At 42.6% G+C, this 25,185-nt stretch overlaps 1 protein-coding gene across 1 annotated transcript in view; it reads left to right on the top strand.

Annotated features, from left to right (window-relative positions):
- Positions 1-392: 392 nt before the first annotated feature.
- Positions 393-25,185, top strand: part of klhdc8b (kelch domain containing 8B) — a gene marked incomplete at both ends in the record, with an annotated part of 115,645 nt that continues 90,852 nt past the window's right edge. Inside the window, one exon of the mRNA XM_079274512.1 lies at positions 393-783. Within this exon, the coding sequence (XP_079130638.1) occupies positions 393-783 (391 nt within the window). The remainder of the gene's footprint in view (positions 784-25,185) is intronic.

The raw sequence follows: 25,185 nt of genomic DNA, 5'->3' as shown, positions 1-25,185 counted from the left end.
AGGAATATACTCAAGCCAAAACTCTAACCAAAATAACCTCCCGGCAGGATTCAGTGGAGGAGAGAAGAGAGCCGGAGGGAAAGGAATAGAAGGGCATTGAAGGGCAGAAGTCTCCGCTGCTCGATACCAACAGGATGAATAAAACATTTGAGTAGAGAGGGAGTCGTGACATCTGGCTGAGGAGCGAGTTAGACGTTCTCCTCATTGCCTCTTTCTTTTTCCCTGTTCTGTCCACTCTTCATCGATCCATCGTCCCCTTGTCTCTGTCCCTTTGGTGACTCGAGGGTTCAGGCGGTCAGACAAACAGACAGAAACGACCCCCTCCCTCTACCCTCTTCCTCCTCCCCGACGCGGTGTGTGATGGTGTGTCCCCTCCTCTCTGTCCTGGAGACATGCCTGTGCAGGAGATGGCGGTGAGTCCTGTCAAGTCCCTGTACTGGGAGCAGTTCCCCCCCATGTCACAGCGGCGCGTCTACAGCACTCCCATCTACCACGAGGGCCTGCTCTACGTGCTGGGGGGCTGCAACGAGACCGGCACGCCCCTGGACAGCGTTGAGGTCCTGGACGTAGAGAGCCAGACGTGGAGCCAGCTGCCGCCGCTGCCCACTGCGCGGGCGGGGGCCTCGGCCGTGGCGTTAGGGGGCCAGGTGATGGTGCTCGGGGGCATGAACCAGCAGCAGACCCCGCTGGCCTCAGTGGAGATGTATCACCCCGACGAGGGCAAATGGGAGACGAGGGCCAGCCTGAGTCAGCCGTCCATGGGAGTCACCACTGTGGAGAAAGGTAAGGAAGGGAAGGCTTTGTGTGCAACGCTGCTTTTCATCCCAGATGTGCAACATTGTTGTCGGTAAACAGCAGCTACGCTCACCTAAAGAGAGGGAGACATCAGCGCTGTTGAGCTGGTTATTGATATGATTATGGTGTGACGACTGATGGAAATTGCACTGACTGTAAACAGTGCACGCTGCTGGTTATTGTTTATGTTTGTTTTGGTACAAGAACACGCAACAGGTGGCATCCTTGCAGGATTTGCTGTGTTGTCGACCAGCATAACTCCAGTCGTTACTGACCAGTCTCTCTGTGTGTTGTCTAAGGTTTGTGCTCAGCTTAGCTCAGCTGATTTTCCGACTTTAAACCCAAATCCGCTGACCCCCATAACAGGTGTCCATTGATGTACTCGCATTGACAAAAATGAAACTGAAAAGACAACAATGGACCATTTGTCCAATCATAGCTGAACAACTGTGACCCAGCACAGCAGAGCTGGTTCTAGAATTCTGAACATGGATACGTGGTAAGAGCAATGCTTGGCATGTTAAGAGTTTGGAGGAGGGCTTACCAGTTACCTACAGTGCCACCATATCAACTGGCAACATATAAGCTGGCAACAGTTGATAATATATCTGACAAAGAATGAACAGAGAAGCTGCTTTTGTCTGCGTCTGTCTTAAGTCAAGAAGCCTTCATAGAGAAGAACAGAAGTTTATTTTGTATATTTATCAACTATACTTTCCAGACTTTGGTTAGAAAATCTCTCAAACCTCTGCTCTAGAGGATAGGTTGTGCTTCATATTACATCTTTCATTCTGTTCTTCGTTTCGGCCTGAATAATTGCTTTTCCTTGGATGACTGGATGATTGTTGATGTTTGTGAGTAAAGAGGTGCTCTGTAGCGTTCCTCAATATTAATCATCCACATACACGCGAGATGTATACAACTTTTCATTTGACAGGTTTACTTGATCGCAGCGCTTTTTCCCACTCTGATATTCTGAATTTGTCAGTGCGGGACGACTGTGCCTTCACCCCATCAATTACTGCCTAAACCTTCATGCGGGCTCATCAACAACGGATTATGCAGCTGCTTTGACATACTCACAAGACTCTGAAGCAGCAACGTTAACTACGGTAATTAGCTGTTCATTTTGGAAGAGGCCCCTCCAGCCTCTTTCAGGGACTGTGAGGCTGCTCAAGTGTCTCTCCAGCTGAAGCTGCTTGTGATTAAAGCTGAGTGGCGTTAAGGTCGTTGGCTACTCTCAGAAACCATGATGCTGGTGCCCAACCTGGGCTCAGGTTTAGAACATATGGGAGTGAGGCAGTCCCAAGATCGTGATGATATAAATGGTCAATATGTTGTCTGTGTTTGTAAAGGTCTACTGCGATATCTCCGTCTGTGTCTGCGCTACCTCCTGTGCTGTGGCCAAATGTCAAACATAGCTCGTGCGGAGGAGCCAGACGTCATGCAGTCTACCTCCACTGAATAAACATAGCGGACTTAATGCTCATTCCCCAGGCGTGTGCAGGCTGTCTGAGGTTGTGCACGTTGGCACAGAGGAAGGAAGGGAGTCGTGAGGAAGGCGAGGAAGAGAGAGAGAGAAGAGTGGGATGAAGAAAAACGAGAAAATGAAGCGATCACAGGCCATAATAGGGGAAAAGATACACCGAGAGATTTGAAATATTGCACTGACACAGAGAGAACAGCAGTGTGTTACACTTGTTGAAATTCTGCTGCAGTTTCCTGTGTTTATATCTCAGGCTGGCGTGGTAAACCGGGGAATCAATATGACCTTTCGGGGTAATAGAGACAAAGCGAGGAAATATTTCTCTGATTTGTATTCCACACACTGCATGACTGGGTTCTGTTGACTGTAATGCACACCACTTTGATTCTTCCTGCATTCAGGTATGTTGTATTCAGTGCAAAGCCAGCATTACATGTTGGATTAAAGGGATGTGAAATAAAAGTACAGTTAAGGTATGAAACCACAAATCTACAACAGTTAGCGCTCCAGTGACACAGTGAAGTGTCAACCAATCATATGGTTTTGCTTCACCATGCCCCGCTCCTTCAAAAACAAAGCAATAAGCAGCAAGGACCTATCACTTTAAAGAAGCAATAGGTGCTTTGAATTTTGATTGAAAACATTCTCAATGATCTCATGATCTCAATGGTAGACCACATCAGGGTGTATTTGCCGTCATGGTTTCACGTCTGCATCACCGACACACACGCTGTCCTCTGTGCTGAACGAAGCGGAGGAGAGACTGAACTAGGGCTGTACCCAGTGGGTTGAAGCTTCAAAGCTTCATTCATGACGTTGACATTTAAAATGACTGTTATTAATAATAATAACATACAAGATACATTGCGAGCAAAGCCCACCTTCCTCTCTTCCCCTCGCTCTGTCACTCTTTCTACAAACACATAGCGGGTTGTCTGATGCCGAGTTGTAATGAAATAACTTTAAGCCACATTGCTTCCAGCAACACCTTCATAATGTTGTACGTTACATATTTATATTTACCAAACAGAGCAGTGTTCTTCGAGGAGCGGTCGCCGGTGCGTTGTAAGGAGCACGGAGGCGGGACACGCTGCAGTCCAGAAACTAGTGCTGCTCTAAAGCCCTGCAGTGGAAACACCTTCCCTAAGTGGATGCTGTCACACTCATTCAAGAAAAAGTCCCATTCAAGGGAAGCTCAACACTAACGGCTCAAGCGCTGGTGTTTTCATGTCCTGTGAGTGCTGCAGAGGAGATTCAGATGAACTGTGAATACGGACCAGTCTTAATTCAATGCAAATATTTGTAATTTAGCAGGAATGTAGCACAAAGAAGTAAAAGCAGTGCCGTTTATGTCAATGTGAAGGATTTAGCCCCTAAAATCAATGAAAAACCACAATAAATAATCTAAATATTGATGAAAATAATCAGTATTATCACTACAGCCCTAGTAGATACATACGCCACTGTTGTCTGTGATATTTAGCGTTTCAGGTACGATCCCTGCCAAAGCTCCGGGACTTGGAGGAGCACTTCATTTAGCAGAACCCCGTGTACAGTCACAGTTTGCCTGTATCAGCTGTATCATGTGAAACTCCTGCAGATGTTGCTGCCCGCGAGGGTTACAGAATGTAAATGAGATTCGGTGTGAGGCTGACGGGGGTGCAGAGCGGGGATGAGAGTGCTTGGGCACAGAACGGTGGCCTTAAAGCCCTGCTGCCTCATTTAAATACAGCACATGCACCTAATGCTGAACCGTGCAGTGGATTGAACGTTTGTCCTTTCATTCTCGGCGCCTTTATTTCCTCACTCAACAGGCGACATGTGACTCCTTTGACTAGTTATTGTAGTAAAAGTTGCATTTTACAAAGTCAGCCAACAGCTTCACCTTTATCTGGGACTTTTGTCATCTGCGGCGTAGGATTCTAAACACATTACTTCTGGGATGCTCTGGTGTTATGATTACCGGTTCGGCGCTGCTCATTACTTCAATTTAGCGTCAACAAAGACGAGAATAGACTCATTTACTGCATTCAGCTCTGCTGCTGACACTTGTTGTGTTTATGTGTACCATAGTTGGAGAGATCAGAGTCACATGAGAGAGATGAGCGGTGGGAAGATGAAGGCCCTCAGCTAGAGCCTAACCCAAGATGTGAGAGCACCACCTTAGTGTTTCCATCCTCCTACCGGTCCTGTCAGGCTGTCGGGACTACACCTTTGCATGACTGTGTGTATGAAGACCCAGAGATGTGCACACTGTGCTGTGAGCCTGGCATTATGTTTAATATCCAGTTTAAACACCAAAATCACCTGTTACTCCGTGGAATGTACAGGGAACAAATAATCATCAGAAGTTCTTCAGCTGCTTATGAAAAAGTTGATATAGCATCATTTAGAACCCCGTAATCAATCAATCTAATCAATCACTGCAGGTTAAGATTTTAACTAAGAAGTAAGAATTACGGCAACCAATAATTACTTTAAATCCCTTACGCAAAATTATAAAATAAACGTATAACATTTAATAAAGGTGCTTATCTCTCATGGATGCATGAAGATGCATAAACGTTATTTTATATTTTATTGTAAATTTGAATATGTTTCTATTTCTTGCACTGTGTTGATTGTTGTTGATAGTTTATTGTTTATTGTTAAATGTTACGCACCACCCGCCATGACAAATTCCTTGTAGGTGCAAACTTCCATGGCAATAAACGGTTCTGATTCTGATTCTGAAGAGACAGAACGTGGGAGCGAGAGGGACCACATTTCTTTAATGTGTGGAGTTTAAACATCAACAATCTCTGCTGTCTCATCCCCTGTCAGCCTCTCTGCAAGAATATGGTTGAAATGAACGGGTTCAAAGGTTGGGGGCTGAAGTTGCTGCCATGTGTCTGACATATTGAATAGTTCTGTCGTCTGTCTTCACTAAATGTTGAACCAAGCCTAAACTTATCTTTACATAAGAAACACGTTGTGTTAGCAGGATTAACAGCAGTGTCTACATTATATTGTGAGTTTGCTGTTTTGTTTTTTTCTTTCCTTTCTGCAGCCAAGGGGTAGAGGCGCAAATAAATGTTTAAAAGTATAAGCTGAAGCTGTGTGTGTGTGTGTGTGTGTGTGTCTTTCAGATGGTGGTCTGACGATTGACATGTCTTGGCTAACACTGCAGCCCTAGAGCCTCCTCTCCTCTCCTGTTCACTGCTCTCCTCTTCTGATTTATCCTCTTCTCTCCTGTTCTCTCCTCTCCTCTTCTGATTTCTCCTCTCCTCTCCTGTTCACTGCTCTCCTCTTCTGATTTATCCTCTCCTCTCCTGTTCACTGCTCTCCTCTTCTGATTTCTCCTCTTCTCTCCTGTTCTCTCCTCTCCTGTTCTCTCCTCTCCTCTTCTGATTTCTCCTCTCCTCTCCTCTCCTGTTCTCTCCTCTCCTCTTCTGATTTCTCCTCTCCTCTCCTGTTCTCTCCTCTCCTCTTCTGATTTCTCCTCTCCTCTCCTCTCCTCTTCTGATTTCTCCTCTTCTCTCCTGTTCTCTCCTCTCCTCTTCTGATTTCTCCTCTTCTCTCCTCCTGTTTTCTCCTGTTCTCTCCTCTCTCCTCCTGTTTTCTCCTGTTCTCTCCTCTCCTGTTCTCTCCTCTCCTCTTCTGATTCCTCCCGTTCTCCTCTCACCAGACGCCCCCTAGCTCTTTTCCTGTCTGTTTCCTGACTTTCTCTGGCGAGCGTTGCTGTTCCTTGGCAACACGTGTGTGACTGCCATGTTTGTTTTTAGACTAATCAGAGGGAGCAAGTGGATTACTTGTAGTCAGCAACTGACTGTCAAATCAAATAAAGAAAGTTAAATCGAATAATATCACAACATAATATATTGTCCGATTTAAAATTGAACTGTATGAATTATGAATAATACATACTCTAATATTAAATAAATGTGATTCTCATTAAAGAAAGCTTTTGAAAAGTGTTTATCTTAAAATAAAGTACCAGCCCCCCCTCCCCCTGCTGAGCTGGGGGAGGGGGGGCTGATGGTCTGGGGCTAGTTGATGGAGCCGTGGGGGGCGGGGTCAGGACTGTCCCATTGTCTTTCAAATCTACAGTACAACTCCTTCAGGTCGTTCACGGGGGGGGGGGGGCTTTAGGTTTGTAGTTGTAGGTGATCTGTCTGAGGCCTCTCCAGACAGAAGCAGAGTCACTGGCTGAGAGCTGGTGTTGCAGTTTCTCAGAGTGCAGTCGTTTAGCATCTCTCACCGCCTTACTAAACCTGTATTTTGCCTCTTTGTACAAGTCCTTGTCCCCACTCCTAAATGCCTGATCCTTGTGCAGCCTTAGCTGTCTGTGAACCAGGGTTTGTCGTTGTTGTAACTCACGCTGGTGCTTGTTGGAACACAGCTGTCCTCACAGAAGCTGATGTATGACGTCACAGCCTCTGTGTACTCATCCAGACTGTTGGTAGCAGTCCTGAAAACATCTCAGTCTGTACAGTCCAAGCACGGCCGAAGATCCTCCAGAGCTTCACTGGTCCACTGCTTGAATTTCCTCACCACAGGTTTACGGAGCTTTAATTTCTGCCTGTATGCAGGAATCAGATGGAGCATGACGTGGTCAGAGAGACCCAGTGCAGCACGAGGGACGCCGTGATCGGCCCTTCTGGGGTGTAACAGTGGTCTAGAATGTTCTTCTCTCTGGTTGGACATTTAATAAACTGTCTGTATTTAGGGAGTTCATGACTGAGGTTGTCTTTGTTAAGTGATGTCTCCCAAGAAAACCATAATATTATCATCTTCTAAAAGGAAAAATTTGTGTTCAGGGTCCAATGTTATATCTGTGGTTATTAAACCACTTGTTTCAGCTCCGCTCTGTTAACATCATTGTTGGACAGTGAATTCATGTGTTAGGATTCTGATCATATTGGGCTCTAAGGTTTATGTTTCTGTCCCTTCATTTCAGATGTGAATGGGTACGTTTCTCTCATAGTGGTGCTTCACTTTGCTGCTAATCGTCACAGTCTCTGAACATATGAGACAGAGTGAGTTTTGCTGGCGGAGTGACATAAAAGCGCTCATTAAAGTAAAATACACGCGCGTGTGGATCTCATTTGCGCTCTCGGATTTTGACAGTGATTTGCCTTCATAGAACACGCTTTGGGTCCGTTTGGTCACTCTGGATTCATGATTGGTAAAAACTAACAGGAATATGTAAGGAGTTGCTGCCCTGCCTGAAAAGCAGGAAATATCTTCAGGTGTCAGGGCTGTGTGTTTGCCTTCCTTACTGCACCTAGCACTGATGCTACAGTAGCTGAAAGTGTTGTAGCTCAGGCCACAAGATGAGTGTAAAAGTATCAATTAAGTCCACTGTAGTTTGAGACTATTGGGAGGGCACGAAGTAAACAATAATACAGTTTCAAGTTCTTTTTAAAGGAATATAGTACTGAAAAACAAAAATGCAGACATTGGTTTGACAGTGTTCATAGACTTCAAGCTATGAAGCTCTACGCACCACGAGACTAGATTCTAAATCTTTCTTTGACATCGTAGCTCAATGCTAATAATCTACAATTCTCTGTTTTTTCAGTGAAGTGTAGGAACTTCACTGCAGGATGGATTCTCTAGTGTGACACAGAGTGACGGCTGTGACTAAGTTCTACTTCTGCGGAAGATCTCGCGCAAAGTTGCAGAGAAGGTTTGTGGAGCTCGCAGAGAGCTGCAAACACGCGCCCAGCACGCCGGGCACCGCGGACTCTGCACAGGTTTGATTGGACCTCCGGGAAATATCTAATCGTGCCTTTTCAATCGTCGCTACATCTCTGTGTTAACAAGGTAAAGACGTGCCAGAGGACACAGCAGGGCTATAGTGCAGGAGTTGTCTAACACGTTTTCAGTGTTTCCTCTCAAAGGTTTGTGGTAGCAGTCGGTTACAGTGCTGTGTATTTTGCTCCGCTGATCACCTCCTGTGGCTTTTGTGCATTTTAAATGGTTATTAATTGTAGTGGTGCGCCCTCTCTGTGCATCCTGGTGTGGAGCCACAACCGTGTAGTGCGACACAAAATTCCAGTTTCTTTCAACCAAGTCATCAACCATGTTTTCTTTCTCAGTAAATCAGACTTTCATTTCAGTTGCATCACATACAAACACTGTAACATGCTTTCAGAGAAACCTTTTCAGTTTTATCTGCTGTTTTTCTTTTGGGTCACACAGAGACCGTCTGTACTGCCCGTTTTTGTTTCTTCTCAGTGGAGTGAATGTTTCGGCACACAGTGCAGGAATAAGCACCAGGAATCACATAAAATCATGAGATTGCCAAACCTGGCGACAGTATCTGTCCATCCTTGGGAGCAGCTGTTTGAAGCAGCTCCACTGGCTCCAGTCAACAGTGGGCTTTGATTGAACATTAACACATCCCATAATGGATTCAGGAAATTGCTTGACATTCGCAGCCCTAACATGTTGTGACCAATGACACCAGCAGACAATCTGACTTGTGGACGCAGCAGACGTCGACAGATAAGTGGAACATGAATTGATTGAGTGAGTGCGTGACATTAATCCCTTTTGAAAATGAGCACACAAAGCTTTGGTGGCCATTAAGATGAGGAAACAGATTTGTCCTGCTCAGGTTTATTTTTGTTGTTGTATCTGTTAAGTGCCACCTGGCACATTTTACAACAAGATAAGCTAAAAAGTCCTGCAGGGATTTCCTCCCATCATTCAGTTATAATTAATTAGTGAAGTTGCCCACTAGTTTTAAGGGAGACGGTCTGGCTCATAGTCAGCTTTCTAATTAGGGTGCAAGTAGCGGTTATTATTTTCATTATCAATTCATCTGCAGAGTATCTTTCCAGTAATTGTTTTGACCATGAAATGTCATAAAACAGCAAAACACATCAATCACACATTCCCAGAGACTTGCAATAGCTGGCTTGGCCAAACCAACAGTCTAAAACCCAACGCTATTCATGAACTATCACACGAGACAAAGAAAAGCCAGAAAATATTCGGCATTTCTGCTTGAAGAACACTAAGTATCATGTTAGCGGCTTGGTGAGGCTGTACGTCATGTATGCTACCATGCCAACAATGACGCTAACATGCTAATGTTTAGCAGGGATAACGTTTGCCATGTTCACCATCTTAGTTTGCCAACTCGTTTTAAACACAATACAGCTTAAGCTGATGGTAATGTCTTCATTTTAGACATTCATAAACCAAAATACTGGAAGAACTGAACAAAATTTAAGCTTGACAATGGTGCTGGATGAATAGTTAAAGCTGGGGTTAGTGTTCTTAACGTAAGACAATTCAGGCCAAATGAAATGATTGTACGGGTACATTACAGTCCTGGGACAGCCACGGATACTGTATTATTTATTTTTTGTCAGAGCAGAGGGTGTTTTGAAGAAGATTACCAACCTTATGGGATCACCATCTCCTGAGGGGAACTTCAATGTCTGTTTTAAATATCATGGTTATCCATCTAAAGATGTCAAGACCTTTCCCTCAAAACCCAAAATGTCAACCAGCTGGTGGCGTCCAGAGGAAAAGTCAGGGGACCACTGTCGTCATTAGGATTTATCCTCTGGGAACCATGACTGTCTGAAGCGAATGTCATGGCAATCATCTTATAATTGTTGAGCTATTTCAGTCTGAATTAAAGTAGTGTACTGCCATCGCCATCTTGTTTTCTGCAACCAGAGGTAACATGAGAGGGCGGAAGAACAACCGAACGCTGAATAAGACATTTTCAAGCGATGAAAACGGTTTACTTTCAGGAACTAAAAACACACAGTGAAAGGGTTAAAGTTGTAAGACAAAAACGCAGACAACTCCCAGACTATTCGTCTATTTGACTCTAAATGGACCATAATGTACTAAATGAACATCATGCTGTATTGAAGAAGACTTGGAACTAGAGATTGAGACCATAAACTCATGTTTACAATGTTTACTGAGGGAATAAATCAAGAGAGAAGTAGAATCATTTTCTCATAGATATCTTTACAATCGGACTCTCCAGATGAGTTGCTTTTGCTGGCCATTTGAAAGAATGCAAGTATGAGGCTCTTCTGCATTGGCTTTGCTTTTCTGAAGTTGAGGTGGTCGCCTGATATAAACAAACAAATCCGTAATTAATCGAATTACAAAATTGCCACGGAGTGAAGCTGGAGCTTTACCTTCACCTTTCTCATCACTCTCCAGCTATCTCAGACATCTCAACGTGCCTTTCTCTAAATCCTCATGCTTCCCCCCTCACCTCAACTACTTCACCTTGGCTTCACCTCGTTCTCTGTGCAGTACCTACCACTTACACTCATTGTTTTGCTCTCAACCACTTTTCTCAACAGCAGTCTCAATATCTCATCAACTTGTTTGAAATGTGATTTCATGAGTGCTTTTTCTGACTAACTACTCATCCAAATCTCTATGCAAGATGAGTCATATGCATTTGCACTTCACCTTTTCATGTTTTCGGATAAAATACATCCACACACACAATCATGCATATTTTGTACAGTACACGCAAAACCACACAGTGGTTGCGTGTATTGCCCGTCAATTGTTTTTAATGAAAAAAAAAGACATAGGCAAGCAGCCTCCGGGAAGTGCTCATGGTGGAAAAACAAAGTCAAACAACAGTAGCCCAATTACATAATGAAAACCAAATGGGTGGTGAAAGATTTGGACATTTATATTAATGTCATTTATGGTGCTGTTAGATTGCTGCTAGACCCCCGTTAAGATAGCAAGCGGAAGAGCGAATAGCTTTTTCAGCCCAGTGAAAATGTTGTTTATGAAAGGCAGAAACGCCGACAAATTTAGCCAGACAAAGCAGCCAGCTGGTTGGTGGGCATATGACACGCACACACACACACACACACACACACACACACACACACACACACACACACACACACACACACACACACACACACACACACACACACAGTTTAAGTTGCTTGTTGTAGAAATAAAAAAAATGGGGGAACGTGGGATAGAGAAAGGTGGTGGTATAGGGATGATTCATTTTCCTCGTCAGGATAGTAACACTGGCAGAATTCCCGCAGGGCCTTCTTCCAACAGCTCCGCTGTAATCCATCTGAAAAAATGCAATTTGTGTATAAGAACGTTTTTCCTTCTCTCTCCCTTTGCACACTGCCTGCAGAACTGGCACGGTTAAAACCGCTGTGTGGTTGTGTCTGAGTGTTAGCAGGTCGGTGATGCATGCTTGTTGGACTGATATCAACAACTTGACCCGTCAAACAAATTACATTATGCCATAAAATTTCTCCTTTTTTTGAGATAAAAAATGAAGCCAATGCATAAACACCTTAAACTTGCATTCTTAGTCGCATTCTTCATAATGGCCAGCAGGGGGCCACTCATCTGTTTGCAAAATTAATTCTGATTGTCTATTAACCTCAGTAGTTTATGGTCTCAATAACTAGTTTCAAGTCTTCTTCAATACAGCATGATGTTCATTTAGTAAATTATGGTCCATTTAGAGTCAAACAGACCATAAAGCAGAGTATGCTTTAGGGCGGGGCTACCTTGTGATTGACATGTCGCGACCACGGCGTCGTCCAGTCTTGGAGTGGTCTGTGTTTTTGTCTTAGAACTTTAACCCGACTCCACTGTGTTTTCAGTTCATGAAAGTTAATTGCAACAATTTGGTCGCCTAAAAATATCTTATTTAGCATTTGGTTGTAATTAGCTCCACCCTCTACTGTAAGTTCTGGTAGCAGAAAAACCAGATGCCAAACTCAAGGCTATAAATGCGTAGTTCACAAGCCAATGGGTGACTCTGTCCCACAGTGACTGCTTCCACTTCTTATACAGTCTATGGTTTTGGTGTACATTCAGGACTGTTGCACTGCTCTATTCTTATAACATGCTGAAAGTTCAAACCTGCAGTACAGAACTAAAACAACAGTGCCATCGTACAAATAATCATATCTCCAATACAAAGCGATAAACATGAGACAATGTTACAATAATAATAAACTGACTATAGGATGTTTGCTGGCTTTTATCCCACTGTCATCCTCTTGTTGTTATGTATATGTATTGTCTCTTGTCTTTCAATTAAAAAAAAAAAATGACAATAACAATAAATTAAAATAAATGCGTTAACGTGCGATAAAATAATTGTCGCCGTTAATTAATGAATGTGTTGATGCGAAATGAACGCGTTAACTTGCCCAGCACTAATGTATGTGTATATATATATATATATATATATATATATATATATATATATATATATATATATATATATATATATATATATATATATATATGCTGTATATATATATATATATATATATGGATTAAGGAGACCCCTTTTTATAGGATCGAAACAAATCCCCTTTTGATTTCATCAGTCAGTTTGTATCTCTTTGTAGTCAGTTTGTATCTCTTTGTAGTCAGTTTGTATCTCTTTGTAGTCAGTTTGTGTCTCTTTGTAGTCAGTTTGTATCTCTTTGTAGTCAGTTTGTGTCTCTTTGTAGTCAGTTTGTGTCTCTTTGTAGTCAGTTGGTGTCTCTTTGTAGTCAGTTTGTGTCTCTTTGTAGTCAGTTTGTATCTCTTTGTAGTCAGTTTGTGTCTCTTTGTAGTCAGTTTGTGTCTCTTTGTAGTCAGTCTGTGTCTCGTTGTCTTCCGTTTGTGTCTCTTTGTAGTCAGTTTGTGTCTCTTTGTAGTCAGTTTGTGTCTCTTTGTCGTCAGTCTGTGTCTCTTTGTAGTCAGTTTGTGTCACTTTTTAAATGTATTTATAAACACGTGATTGCTTCAATTTGCGTCTAGATTATAACCCCTTCTCTGAATCATAAGTCTTAACACACATACATGATACACAAATCTTTAGGATAAGTGTGACCTCTTTCTGAGGAAATTATTGTCAGAGAATCTGCCTGTTTTAAGTTTTCTTCAGTATTATAAAGTAATCCAGTGATAGTTGTATGAACATAGCAGCCCGCTATCACTCCCAAGTTAGCAAACACAGCAGCTTGGTCAGTGTGGCCCTTTGTCTCAAACTATGATGCTTTACTTGGGAGCAGTTATGGCGGGAGCAAAAGAGGTGAGAAAAGAGGTGTCCTGTGTGAGATTTGACTTATTGTAAGTCAATGTTTAATATTTTAAACTTTGTAGGTAATATCGCGTATTTAACGTAGCCTACTTAACTATGTAACATACGTACTTATTTGAACCCAAACCACAATCTTTTCCCAAGTAGTTTTGTTGTCTGAACCTAACCAAGTTGTTTCCTGTGAACAAATATGTTTATTTTGAAAAGGTAGTTTGAGCATGTAAGTGAGGGGTACTTAGAATTCATAGTCTAAAGTGAAGGGCCACTGACCCAGCTGCCATATTTGATGATTTGAGAGTGAGGATGCATTATACATTAATGGGTACATTTTAAACAGAACCTAACCGATGATTCTGCAAAGATTGAATAGTAGCAGTTTTCCAAAATGTAAACAAATATGGGCTAAAAACACAGGACTCAAGTGGTAGCACACAGCTAACTCACTGACTCAATGGCAACATGTCATCATTGAAACCATCAGTAATGATATTTTTTTTTCTTAACTCAGCAAGGTTCTTGTATTCCGGAAGGACTGGCGGTCTCCTATATCCATTCATGTACAGAAATCTGCCTTATGTTGAGAACCTGCAGACAAAAAACAAAACGAGCAGTTGAGAATTGTATTAGTGGAGGAAGTAAATCAACATGTCTTGCCAAGTTGACAGCCGTTAAGGGGCAATAGATATAATTTTATTATATTATATTGTCCTACAGTATATACCATATCAGCCCCGAGCATGCGGTGTGTCTATGTGACAAATGGCCTGTATGGTTCTGTGGCCATGTTAGCAACATTTACCTCCCCCCAGGGAGTCCAGAGTGCTCCCATCACTATCACATCACCTACACCTCATCTCTGCCGTTCCTGTTTCTCACCTGTCTCTGGTCTGCTCCTTCGTCATCACCTTTTACGTTACCTACGTAGGTCTCACACGGGCATGTCAGGATTGATCATACATCCTCTGGCTGCCCTGCTTCTCACAGAGCCAGCATACACATAATGGTCCCCCACTGAACCCTTCAAAATGCCCAAGGCACTGAAAAAAGAAGGGGGGAAAGTGTGTGTTAGTGTGTGATCCATGAAGTCTACGCACTGTCTTTCCACCTTCTACTTTTTTGAGAACCACACCCACACACCCACGAAGACAGATGTGAAGCCGTTCATAAACACATGAAGCTGCAGTTCCTGTAGTGCACCATTCACACCACTACTGCACAGGTACAAATACACAGAGAAAGATTAAGGTGCCATCTGGAACCCAATATGGTTCTTTAGAGTGATGCCAAAGAAGAAACATTTCTGGTTCCACAAAGAACCTTTCAGACCACGGTTGTTAAAATAACCATTTTCTCATGCGCTTGTTTAAAAAGGTGTTTTTTTATACCATCCCCCACCATCCAATAACTCAAACATGAATTAGAAACCCTTTAATTTCCCAAAGACCCATATGACAAACATGGAGAACAATCCAATAGATAACATGGTTCTCTAGTGGGTGATGGGGTTCTTCGTGGAACCACACAGCCTTTTAAAGAACCAGTTAAGAACCATTCTTTTTCTGTGAGTAGGTTCTCTCTTTAGCTCTTCTCTCGACTGTTTTCTCCTACTTCATGTCCTTGTAGCATTCAAGTATGCATTTCACAGAAGGCTTTGTGTTGTAATTTAATTTAACACGAGCTCACTTAATTTGAGTGCTTAGCATCATTAGAGTGTTCGCTTAGGACTGCCAGAGCTTAGCATATGAATATAAACAACTGTAATGTTCTCTCTGCTTAAAGAGGCTGAACACAAACACGACTACTGCAGGAGGGGAAATCAAACACATGCAGACTAATGCAAATTTATATGCTGGAGTGCACGCTGCAGAAACAAAGGAGAGCACACACGCACACACCCATACATCAATAACCACACGCATACACATGCCTGAACACACCTGCTCATACAAACAACTTGCGCAAAATGACAGGCTGTGTTTTGTAGACTGGATGTACTTCCAGCATCATGGTGAGCCGCTACATGTGAAGGGTGTTTTTTTTTTATAGGCGTTCATTCATTCATTCGTGTGTCTGTGTGTCTCAGACTTGGTCAGCATCATCAGAGGAAGTTTCATTTTTTCAAATATTAATTGTTAGAGGGCCTCTGTGCCGGTGATAGCTTTGGCCAGAGGCATTATGTTTTCCAGTTGTCCGTCACTGTGACCTGACCTCCATCCCATCCTCGTGACATCTCGGTACGGCCTTGAGCGAATTTCTTCAAATGTGGCACAAACTCGCACTCAAGGATGAAGTGATTGATATCATTTGGTGGTCAAATGTCACTGTGACTTGCCCACGCATTTATCTTCATCAGACTGGACTACTGTAACGGTCTGTTTACAGGTCTCTGTAAAAAGTCCGTCAGAAAGCTGCAGCTGATTCAGAACGCTGCAGCTCGAGTCCTCACTAAGACCAGGAGGGTGGATCACATCACTCCAGTTCTGAGGTCTTTGCACTGGCTTCCTGTCCAACAAAGAATTGACTTTAAAATCCTGCTGTTGGTTTACAAAGCACTGAATGGTTTAGGGCCAAAATACATCTCCGATCTGCTGCTACCTTATGAACCATCCCGACCCCTCAGGTCGTCTGGGACCGGTCTACTTTCTGTTCCCAGAGTCAGAACTAAACATGGAGAAGCAGCGTTCAGTTTTTCTGCTCCACATATCTGGAACAAAGTCCCAGAAAGCTGCAGGTCTGCTGAGACCCTCAGTTCATTTAAATCAAGATTGAAGACCTTTCTGTTTGCTGCTGCCTTTAATTGAACCACATTCAATTCATATATTCATCAATTTCCTGCATTTCTGCATTTTACTACTGCATTTTATTTCTTTGTTTTTTTTTAATGTTTGAATGCAACACATTTTGGGCCATAACTCAAGAATTAATATGCAAATTATGACAATTTCACACAATCCTCTGACGAGATAAAACTATGAAGTGCTGACATTTCAGACAGATACGGACGTAAATGGCAGCATGACTGGTTGGTGGAGTCATACAACTGTCAGGCGGTGTTTCTGGTTTAGCATTCGTGCTTTATTCTGATGTTGAGAGAGAAAGACAGACAGACAGGAAAGAGCGAGGATGACATGCAGCAAAGGGCCCCATGCCAGACGAACAGGGGCCACTGAGCCACTGGATTAAATCCACAGTTAACAATGACAGTGTTTTACTGACAATCGTTCAGTAAAACGTGTGATCAGGACATCAGCATTTATGCTTTTCTAGTCTCCGATCTCTGATAATGTTACATTGTTAACAACCCATCCTTGTTTAAATTGACAGGAGGAGAGCTGGTAAGGTGGCTAATGGACGACCAATGAAGGTTAGGTTGGGTTACATTACGATGCGTTCAGGCTCTGTTCAGTGAAAATGATTATTGGGTGAAGGTAAACTATAACGTTATGATGTGTTCTCGTCAAATGTAGTGTTGGTGAGAAACTTGAATAAATCCTTGAAGGAGATGTTTTCACAGCAACATAAATAGATATTAGAGATGAATTATGAGCTGTTTACACGAGCTCTAATAATACATCGTTAAAACTACTAATGACTAGATTTGTTTTAATCCAAAATACAAGCTTTTATTTCCGTCATTGTGTTTTTATGATTAAAAAACCCACTATAAATTAATATAACAAGTAAAAGGATAACATTTAGAATGTTTGATGGTTTACACTGACTTCAGAGCGGTTGAAGTCATTTTTGGGATGGATGGAGTCTTGTAGACCAGCTGCTATAATCAAACAACAAAAGGATGTGTATCTGCCAATATGGATCTTCAATGATCGGCAATTACAATCGGCGGCAAAAACTTGTGATCAGGGATCTAAAAGTTATATTTGCTCATTTTGTTCTGCCGGCTCTGTCGGTCAAGACACATTCAGATGACGTCATTGTGTGCTGCACAATGTGTGTGATACAATGTCTTGCCGTCAATACCACTCCACCGTTGCAATGCAATTATCTTAAACACTGTTGAACTTTAAACACCGTAAATCATGGTCGTCTCATCAAGCAGCCCTTTAGATGTCACGACAGTCAGTCGACTTTATTCACAACAGGATATGAATAAAGTTCTTTATCTGTTGAGCTTTGGCATTTCCTCAGAGAAAAAGGCTGCTGGTATTCTATATTTTTGTTATTTTCAATAAATCACATGAAAAGTCTAAGTCCGTCTTGCAATACTTTCAGACTTCAGACAGAAGCTCATTCATTTCCCATGAAGATGTGAACCTTTAGAAAAGGGCCATGATGATACGGTCTGTATATTTTCACTTTAAAATCAAAAAGTGTCATTTTTAGCAAATGTTCCAGACAGTGTCATTTGTTGGGGACTATTTTCAGCGGCACATCTGATGCGTCAAACAATATTTATGGCAACAGGACGTGACACAGAGGAATAAGCTATCTGACTGTGGACACACACACACACACACACACACACACACACACACACACACACACACACACACACACACACACACACACACACAATGCAGCATTTGTGAGCAGGATCGAGTTATTTATGGTTATTTAATGTGTTGTCGGTAAGACAAATGAAGAATGTTGCCAGCTTGAAATGTCTGAGTAGTGGATCCAGAAGCTGAAAATGAACCAAGGATTTTGTGAGATGCAAACATAAATGTTTAAGAGTAGATATTTGTTGCTATAACTGACAATCTTTAGTGTTGTCAGTAGGGCTGCTGCCTCTTCGTTGGTTAGTTGACTAATCGGTTGTTTTGGTTTCAGTCGACTAAGATGTCTTTAGTCCATTAGTGACTGAGTCTGGAACACTTTTCTCTCTGTGGGACTCTTCAGGTGAGAGATGATGATATTGGCGTTTCCCATCTTCCCCGGCAGAGTTAACAATACGCCGCCAGCATCGTTTGACTCTTGAGCTTCCTCTTCAGTTTCCTCTGAAGGAGCGCTCTCTAATAATCCGCTTTAGACTACAACAACAGCATGTGACGTTTTCAGCTACCAACCAATCCCACTGGGAGTTATGGGAGGAGGGCTGTCCACTCCTAAATACGATTGGTTAGAAAAAAACCTTGTTTTCGTTACATTGTACATTGTCAAGTAATGTAACCTATCGACAGTAAGTTTAAAGCTTTTTGTTGTCAAGGAAAGTTTTCTACCCCAAATCAATGTTCATATTGTTTATTTCACATCTCATATTTACAGTTTAACGACATGAATGGCAATGGAAATAAACAGCAGTGACACTTATATAAATATACTTCCTGTGATGCGACGACGGAGTAACAGGGACATCGTTTCTGCAGAAAGAGGGGGATGACCTGTGGGCTTTTCTAAGAAATGCTGGAGCAGAGTTGAGGTCTGGGGTTTGGTTGGGTCTGCAAAACGCTCCACCGTATCATCTCATTAACACTGAGGAGAAGGTTTCACTGTCCCCCGGCTGAGCGACTTGCCAAAAACCAAAACTTCAGCCCACAAACAGGCCCCAGCACACGGAGGAGGCTGACCCCAGACAATAACGAGCGATTGATTAACCAGATATCTGCGGTAAAACAAAGATTACAGCGTGGCCCAGCTGCAGCCACAGGAAATGAGATGCACTCCTCTTATCTCTATATTTGTCACACTGATTTTAGAACACGCTTTTCAGCGGAGACGCCTGCGAGCTGGCGGAGCTTGGAATTGGCTGACGGCCTCTTCAGTACCTCGCAGGAAACACAGGCTTAATGCTTCAGCACAGAGCACGAGGACGAGCCGGATCAGACGCAGCCCATTTCTATGCGGATGAGAGAGATACGTTTGAAGTTGAAAGTTGAAATCGACAAGCGAAGCGCTGCATTGTTCGCTGTGTGTGTCAGTTTCTGGATTACCCCCCACGGGTGCTGAATGTGTGTGGGTGTAAAGCATGAAGGGTTTGACGCTGAATCTCCTTGGCTATCACTACAGCTTTATCTCTTCCTCCCTCTTCAGTACAGACATCTCGGCCTGTCTAAATCCCTTATTGTCGTATCCTCGTATTCCAACCTGCGTATGTTAATGGTCGTCTGCCTCCTCTGTGTGCCGAGGACCAACTTCAATGCCTCGCCTGTTTCGGAGGGAGGCGGGCGTGCTGTGCACATTAAGAAAACAGCTCACACGGTCTCTACGGAAGATTTCAAACACCTAAAGATGTTTCCGCTTTGTTTTAACGGTCTTCTGTGTGTGTTTGTGTGTGATGTACGACTGGAACCTCCAGCTGGGTGGGTGTCTGTCAGCACGAGAGAGAGAGAGAGAGAGAGAGAGAGAGAGAGAGAGAGAGCAGCTCTAATGAGGATTGTCATGTAAGGTGTCCTATCGGACTCAATATGGAGTCTCTCCGTTCCTGCACCATGTGTGAACAGACAACAGAGGGAGGCCGGGGAGGGAGACGAGAGTCGCCGGTTGCCAGCGCAACTCGCTTTTTATTTCAGCTTTGACATCGTCGGCAGTAGTAGTTTTAATGATGTATTGTAAGCTGCTTAGAGTTGGTGTTTGGAAGTTAAACGGCTCATAATTCCCTCTCTAATATATCATTCATATTGCTGTGAAAACATCTCCTTCAAACAACTGGATTCATCAAAACTTCTCACTAAAAGCTACATTTTTTTCAAGATTGTATTTTAAAACATGATTATAGGGTTATAATTTACCTTCGCCCAATGCTCGGCTCTACGGAGCAGAGCTTGAACGCATCCTAATGCAAGTCAACACAGCCTCGGTTGAAGTTAGCAGTTAGTCTCTGTGCTGTCAGCAGAAGAGCCGGTCACGGTGACTCCTCTGAGCAGCATGGTGGGGATGAATAACACAGTATAACGAGAGGCTGATTAAGTTGTTCCTCTACGGCTTATTGCCGACGTGCAGTTATCACACATTGCGAGCTTTAGTTCTTCTTCTCTCACACTGACGCTGTGAATTCAAAACATTTGGGAAATCTGAAAAGTGTGATCAGCTGCTCAGGTGAAAACCATGGGCTTTATATTAGCAGCCGATCAATCGGTGCATCTCCAGTGTTCTCACGTTCTCCTCGGCAAAAACATCCGCAACATTAAAACACAGGGCTGATTTCATTATATACTTTAAAGGGACTTTGCATAATTTACACAAAGTTCAAGTGCTGCTAACAGCTTTCAGCGTGCCTCCTTTCATGATTCATGTCACTGGTTAGAAATCTGTTAAACTGGAAGCTGAGATTGATTTTGCTGCTGCTGGAGGCAGACGGAACTCTTAAGCACACGTTAAACCTTCAGTGAGGCATCAGTCGTGCACGTCATTCTGTCATCTTGTCTGTATGAGACCTGCTTTGTAGAAGCGTGTGGCGAATGACAGCACCATGAATATAAAGAAGAGGGAAGATAGAGAACCCGAACGTTAGTGGTGCAAACATCAAATCATGAAACGCTCGGTCCATTGATGATCCATATTGTTGTTTGGTTATAGCAGCTGGTCTACAAGTTCCAACAATCATTTCAACCACTCTGACGTCAGTAACACATTCTGAATGTCATCCTTTTACTTTGTTACAGTCATTTATTGTGTTTATGTTTTCATAAAAACACACAAATCAAAAGAGAAAGAAATAAAGGTTTGTATATTTATGGATGAAACAAATCTAGTCATTAGTAGTTTTAATGATGTATTATTAGAGCTGGTGTAAACAGCTCATAATTCATCTCTAATACCTATGTTGCTGTGAAAACATCTCCTTCAAACTGGATTTATTCAAGTTTCTCACCAACACTACATTTACGAGATCACATTGAACACATCATGATAATAATCATTTTCACTGACCAGAGCCTGAACGCATCATAATGTATCTGAACAGAACCTTCGTTGGTTAGCAGTTAGCTGAATATTGGTGGCTTCCGATCATCAGTCAAACTTTATTTCACACTGTCATGGTTAACGTTAAACTGAGTAATTAATCTGCGGTTCACACGCGTGGTCCGTTACACCGCTACTGAGCGTATGCAATCAGGAAAGGGGCAGTGAATATGAGGAGAAAGAGGACAATGATGACAGGAAAATCTATTGTTGAATGAACATGTGTACGTGGTAGCTTTCTATTCTCTCATTTAAACATAACCACTCACCACTCACTCATTTAAATAACTGAACAGAACATGAGTGTTGATCGAGACTCTCTTAGGAAACGAGGGCCTACATGCGTCTTGCTTATCTTGTACGACGATCCCTCACAATTTCAGTGTCCAGTTGATATTTTAAACTCGGTGGAATAAAATGAGTTGGCATGCACCGTGCTTAGTGTCGCTTACTGTCCAGCTGTTCGAGTCTCTTCTCCACGCTGTCTGTCGATACTCTGTTTTTGTGCTGGAACGTGGTCTGTGAAAAAACAGCCGCATCTCAACATCCGCACTGGTCCCAGAGAGAGCTCGACGCAATCGGAGAGCCACTCTACCATGTAGAGTACAATGTAGTCAGAACCGGCAGAAATGATGGCCAACACTATGCGTTATATACCAGATACTTCCTCTAACATTCAGCTGCAGCACGTAGGAAAGAGCAGGAAGAAAAGGAGAGACCAGTGAGTCACTGTAAAGATATCATGTGTTCTTCTGTTTGAGCTCGCTGTCATTCAGGGTCGCTGTGGACCAAAGAGTTGTTCTCAGCTGTGGCACACGCAGCAGTGGTGTGGATGACGGCAGAGTTCAACAGCTCCGAGCTCATTTCATGGCTGTTATTATGAGTGGCACTGATGCATGGTGCACCTCGCCATTTATTTACTTGTCACATTAACTCTGTTGATTGTGTTTACTGAGAGGGTCTGTCCATACATGTCATATCTCAAGAACAGCCGGGGGGAATTGTTCACGAACACGTAACTGGAATAATTCACCCACAGACGGGTTTCTTCATTCCTCTGTATTTATTTGTTCTGTCATTCTGTTTTTGGTAATTACTGCCCCCTTTGTTATTTAATGAAACTTTATATTTATCGCTCCTCATCACATAACATGCCACATATATGTTCGACAGTATTCCCTGTCTGTGTCTCAAGTGTGATCACAAAATATTATATTGATATTATAATATTATATACACCAATATGTAAATATTTCAGTAAATAACTATTCCCATGAGTAAATATGTCTTCCGTCACATTCTTTGCTTGTTGCCCTCTATATATATATGTATATATATGTATATATATATATATATATATATATATATATATATATATATATATATATATATATATATATATATATATATATATATATATTATAGAATAATAGAATAACAGTGTCTGCTGTCTCAAAATGTAAATATAAAGAGTGTCAACATGTTGCCCTTTGATGTTTCCAGTAGAGATGTCTGAGTCCCGCCTCCCATCGCAGACGGACAGAAATCACATTCAGGTCTCTCCAATCACATGAAGACGATTCGATTAGACGAGAGGACTAATCTCTGATCATGTCTCATATCAGACGACTCTTTCAGGCTCATTAGGAGATAATGCTGTGATGTTCATCAGTCATGTCCACATTTGTTTCATGTGCATAATATTCACAAAGCACGACTACGTAAATACACACCATTTGAATCTTTACACTACGTCAGAAAGCAGGAGTAGTAGTAGTTTTGGAGCACGATACACTGTGTGTATGTTATTGAACTTACTAGCATTAACAGCACAGTTACACTCACCGTCTGACTTCAGACCAGCGTTCACAACCGGAGCATCGCTGCTTTGCGCACTGTAGGCTCGTTGGTAAATATTAGCTGCTGCCTGCTGCTAGCGCTTTTTTTTGAAAGCCACGTTACTCCTGCTGCAGCTGAGGTGAATGTAGACACTCGAAGGCGTGGCTGCAGTATGATAACTGAGCGCCAGCAGACCTGGGACCAGCTGACCCACTTAATGGATCATGAACGCATAAAATGCTGGATACATGTGGCAAGATGAATGCATCCAAATGTAACAGTAAAAGTAATGATGTTTCTCCAGAAACGCAGCATTAAAACTTACAGTACATTTCACTCCAAAAGGTTACTGGAGTACACGCTCCAGAGTATATGTTCCTCTGCTCAAGAACTCATGTGCTAATTATGACAATTTCACATAAATGTCTAACAGGATGAGATGGCGAAGTGATGCCATTTTGGCCAGACGTGGATGTAAGCTGCAACCTGACTGGTTGGCGGAGGGATACAGCCGTGATGCGTTAGCTCTAGTTCCTCTGTGCTGTTTGAAGTTTGTGGATGTCAGCAAAGAATCTTTTTTTGGAAGGGTGACATTTTGAATCATGTAACAGCGGAGATGACAAATGACAAAGGTTATCCCTTCTTTTATTCTCAGACACCACCGATGTGCCCTTTAGCAAGGCACTGAATCGCAGACAGCTCTGCTGTAGAAGTCTGCTCCTGACTTGTGAATTTGATGTAGCGTGATGTAGCAACAGAGCCCGTCACAGCTAACCCCCTAAACTTTAAAACCCACGTAGGTTTTTGCCCAATTGTGGCAATATATGATTCAAGGTCCCTTAAACATAGTAACAAGTATATTCTTTGTTATCTAATAAAGTGAAAGCTCAAAGGTCTACTAACTGGATCTAGATGCTTTCAACAGCCTCTCATGCTTCTTTCACGTCACATTTACGGAATAAAGAAAACCAAACAGAACTCAACTGTGCGCACACATTAGTGTCGTCTCGAATTAATCTTCTAAGAAGGCGAATGTTTGGGCGAATGTCTGTTCTCTTTAAGTGTCCCAGTGAGAGTGGCAATGAGCCAGCGTGCGCAATACCTAAAATCAAAGCAGCTAAATGGAATTCAGCCAGTGTTCATTTCATTATTTCCACCTGTGCAGCAGGAGAGCCGTGGTTATTGTGAGCCTGGATGTCAATGCGCAATTAAGCCGTTGGTGTACCGGTACAAGATGAACACCTGTTTCCTGCCGGCAGCTCATTCCGGGAACATGGAATAGCTTTTTGTTTTGTACGGTATTTATTCTGCCTGCCTTCACACACAGATGCAAAATTATATTCATTTGTCTGATGTATACAGCTATGCTGATGGGTAGAGTGAGATATTTCTGGTATTTTGTTGATGAAAAAGAATCAATCTGAGAAGTTTCATTTGTTTTGCCAATTTTTGACAGGTGACTCAACAAGTCAATACTGTGACAGGTGTACAGGGAATGGCTTTTCTGCTAGCATCGTGCAAGTCTCAGTGACGGGAGCTGCCCACTCGACAACCTCAGTAATCTAGCAGCTCTCACCCACCCTTCTTTCTTAATGACAGCCAGTCCACGCTCTATTATTGGATTCAAGTACCATGTAATCATCCTTCACTTTGAAATCAGCTCATTTTCCCAATCACATCCCACCTCTGTGAGACAGGTCGTCTGCTCCTCTGAAATAGGAAAGGTTTACGGGATGTAGAAGGACACCTTTACTCACCCAGTGAGAACATAATAATAATAACTTTTATTGATCTAGCACCTTTAAAAAGAGTTCACAAAGTGCTTTGACAGACTAAGCAGCAAAAACAAGGCAATAGTAACAACAACAGAAAGCTCAGTGAGACGATTGGATAGACATACAGCTGATTTTATTCAATGAAACATGTGACATAGCGCTGAGCCACAGAAAGATGTAAACAGACTGCAGCTTGTGTTGGTGTTCAATCAACATGTCTGTGAACTAGTGTTGCCATTTTTGCCATCAGAATTTGAAAATAAGAGGTGTTTTTCCTCACTTAGGACAGGCTAAGCGTCGGCATCAACAGAAGCAGATGAACAGAATATGGGATGCTCATTTAGATTTCATGACTGACC

Source organism: Melanostigma gelatinosum, assembly GCF_949748355.1.
Source record: "Melanostigma gelatinosum genome assembly, chromosome: 8".
Taxonomy (NCBI): Eukaryota; Metazoa; Chordata; class Actinopteri; order Perciformes; family Zoarcidae; genus Melanostigma; species Melanostigma gelatinosum.
This window is presented reverse-complemented; position numbering and strand designations above follow the sequence as displayed.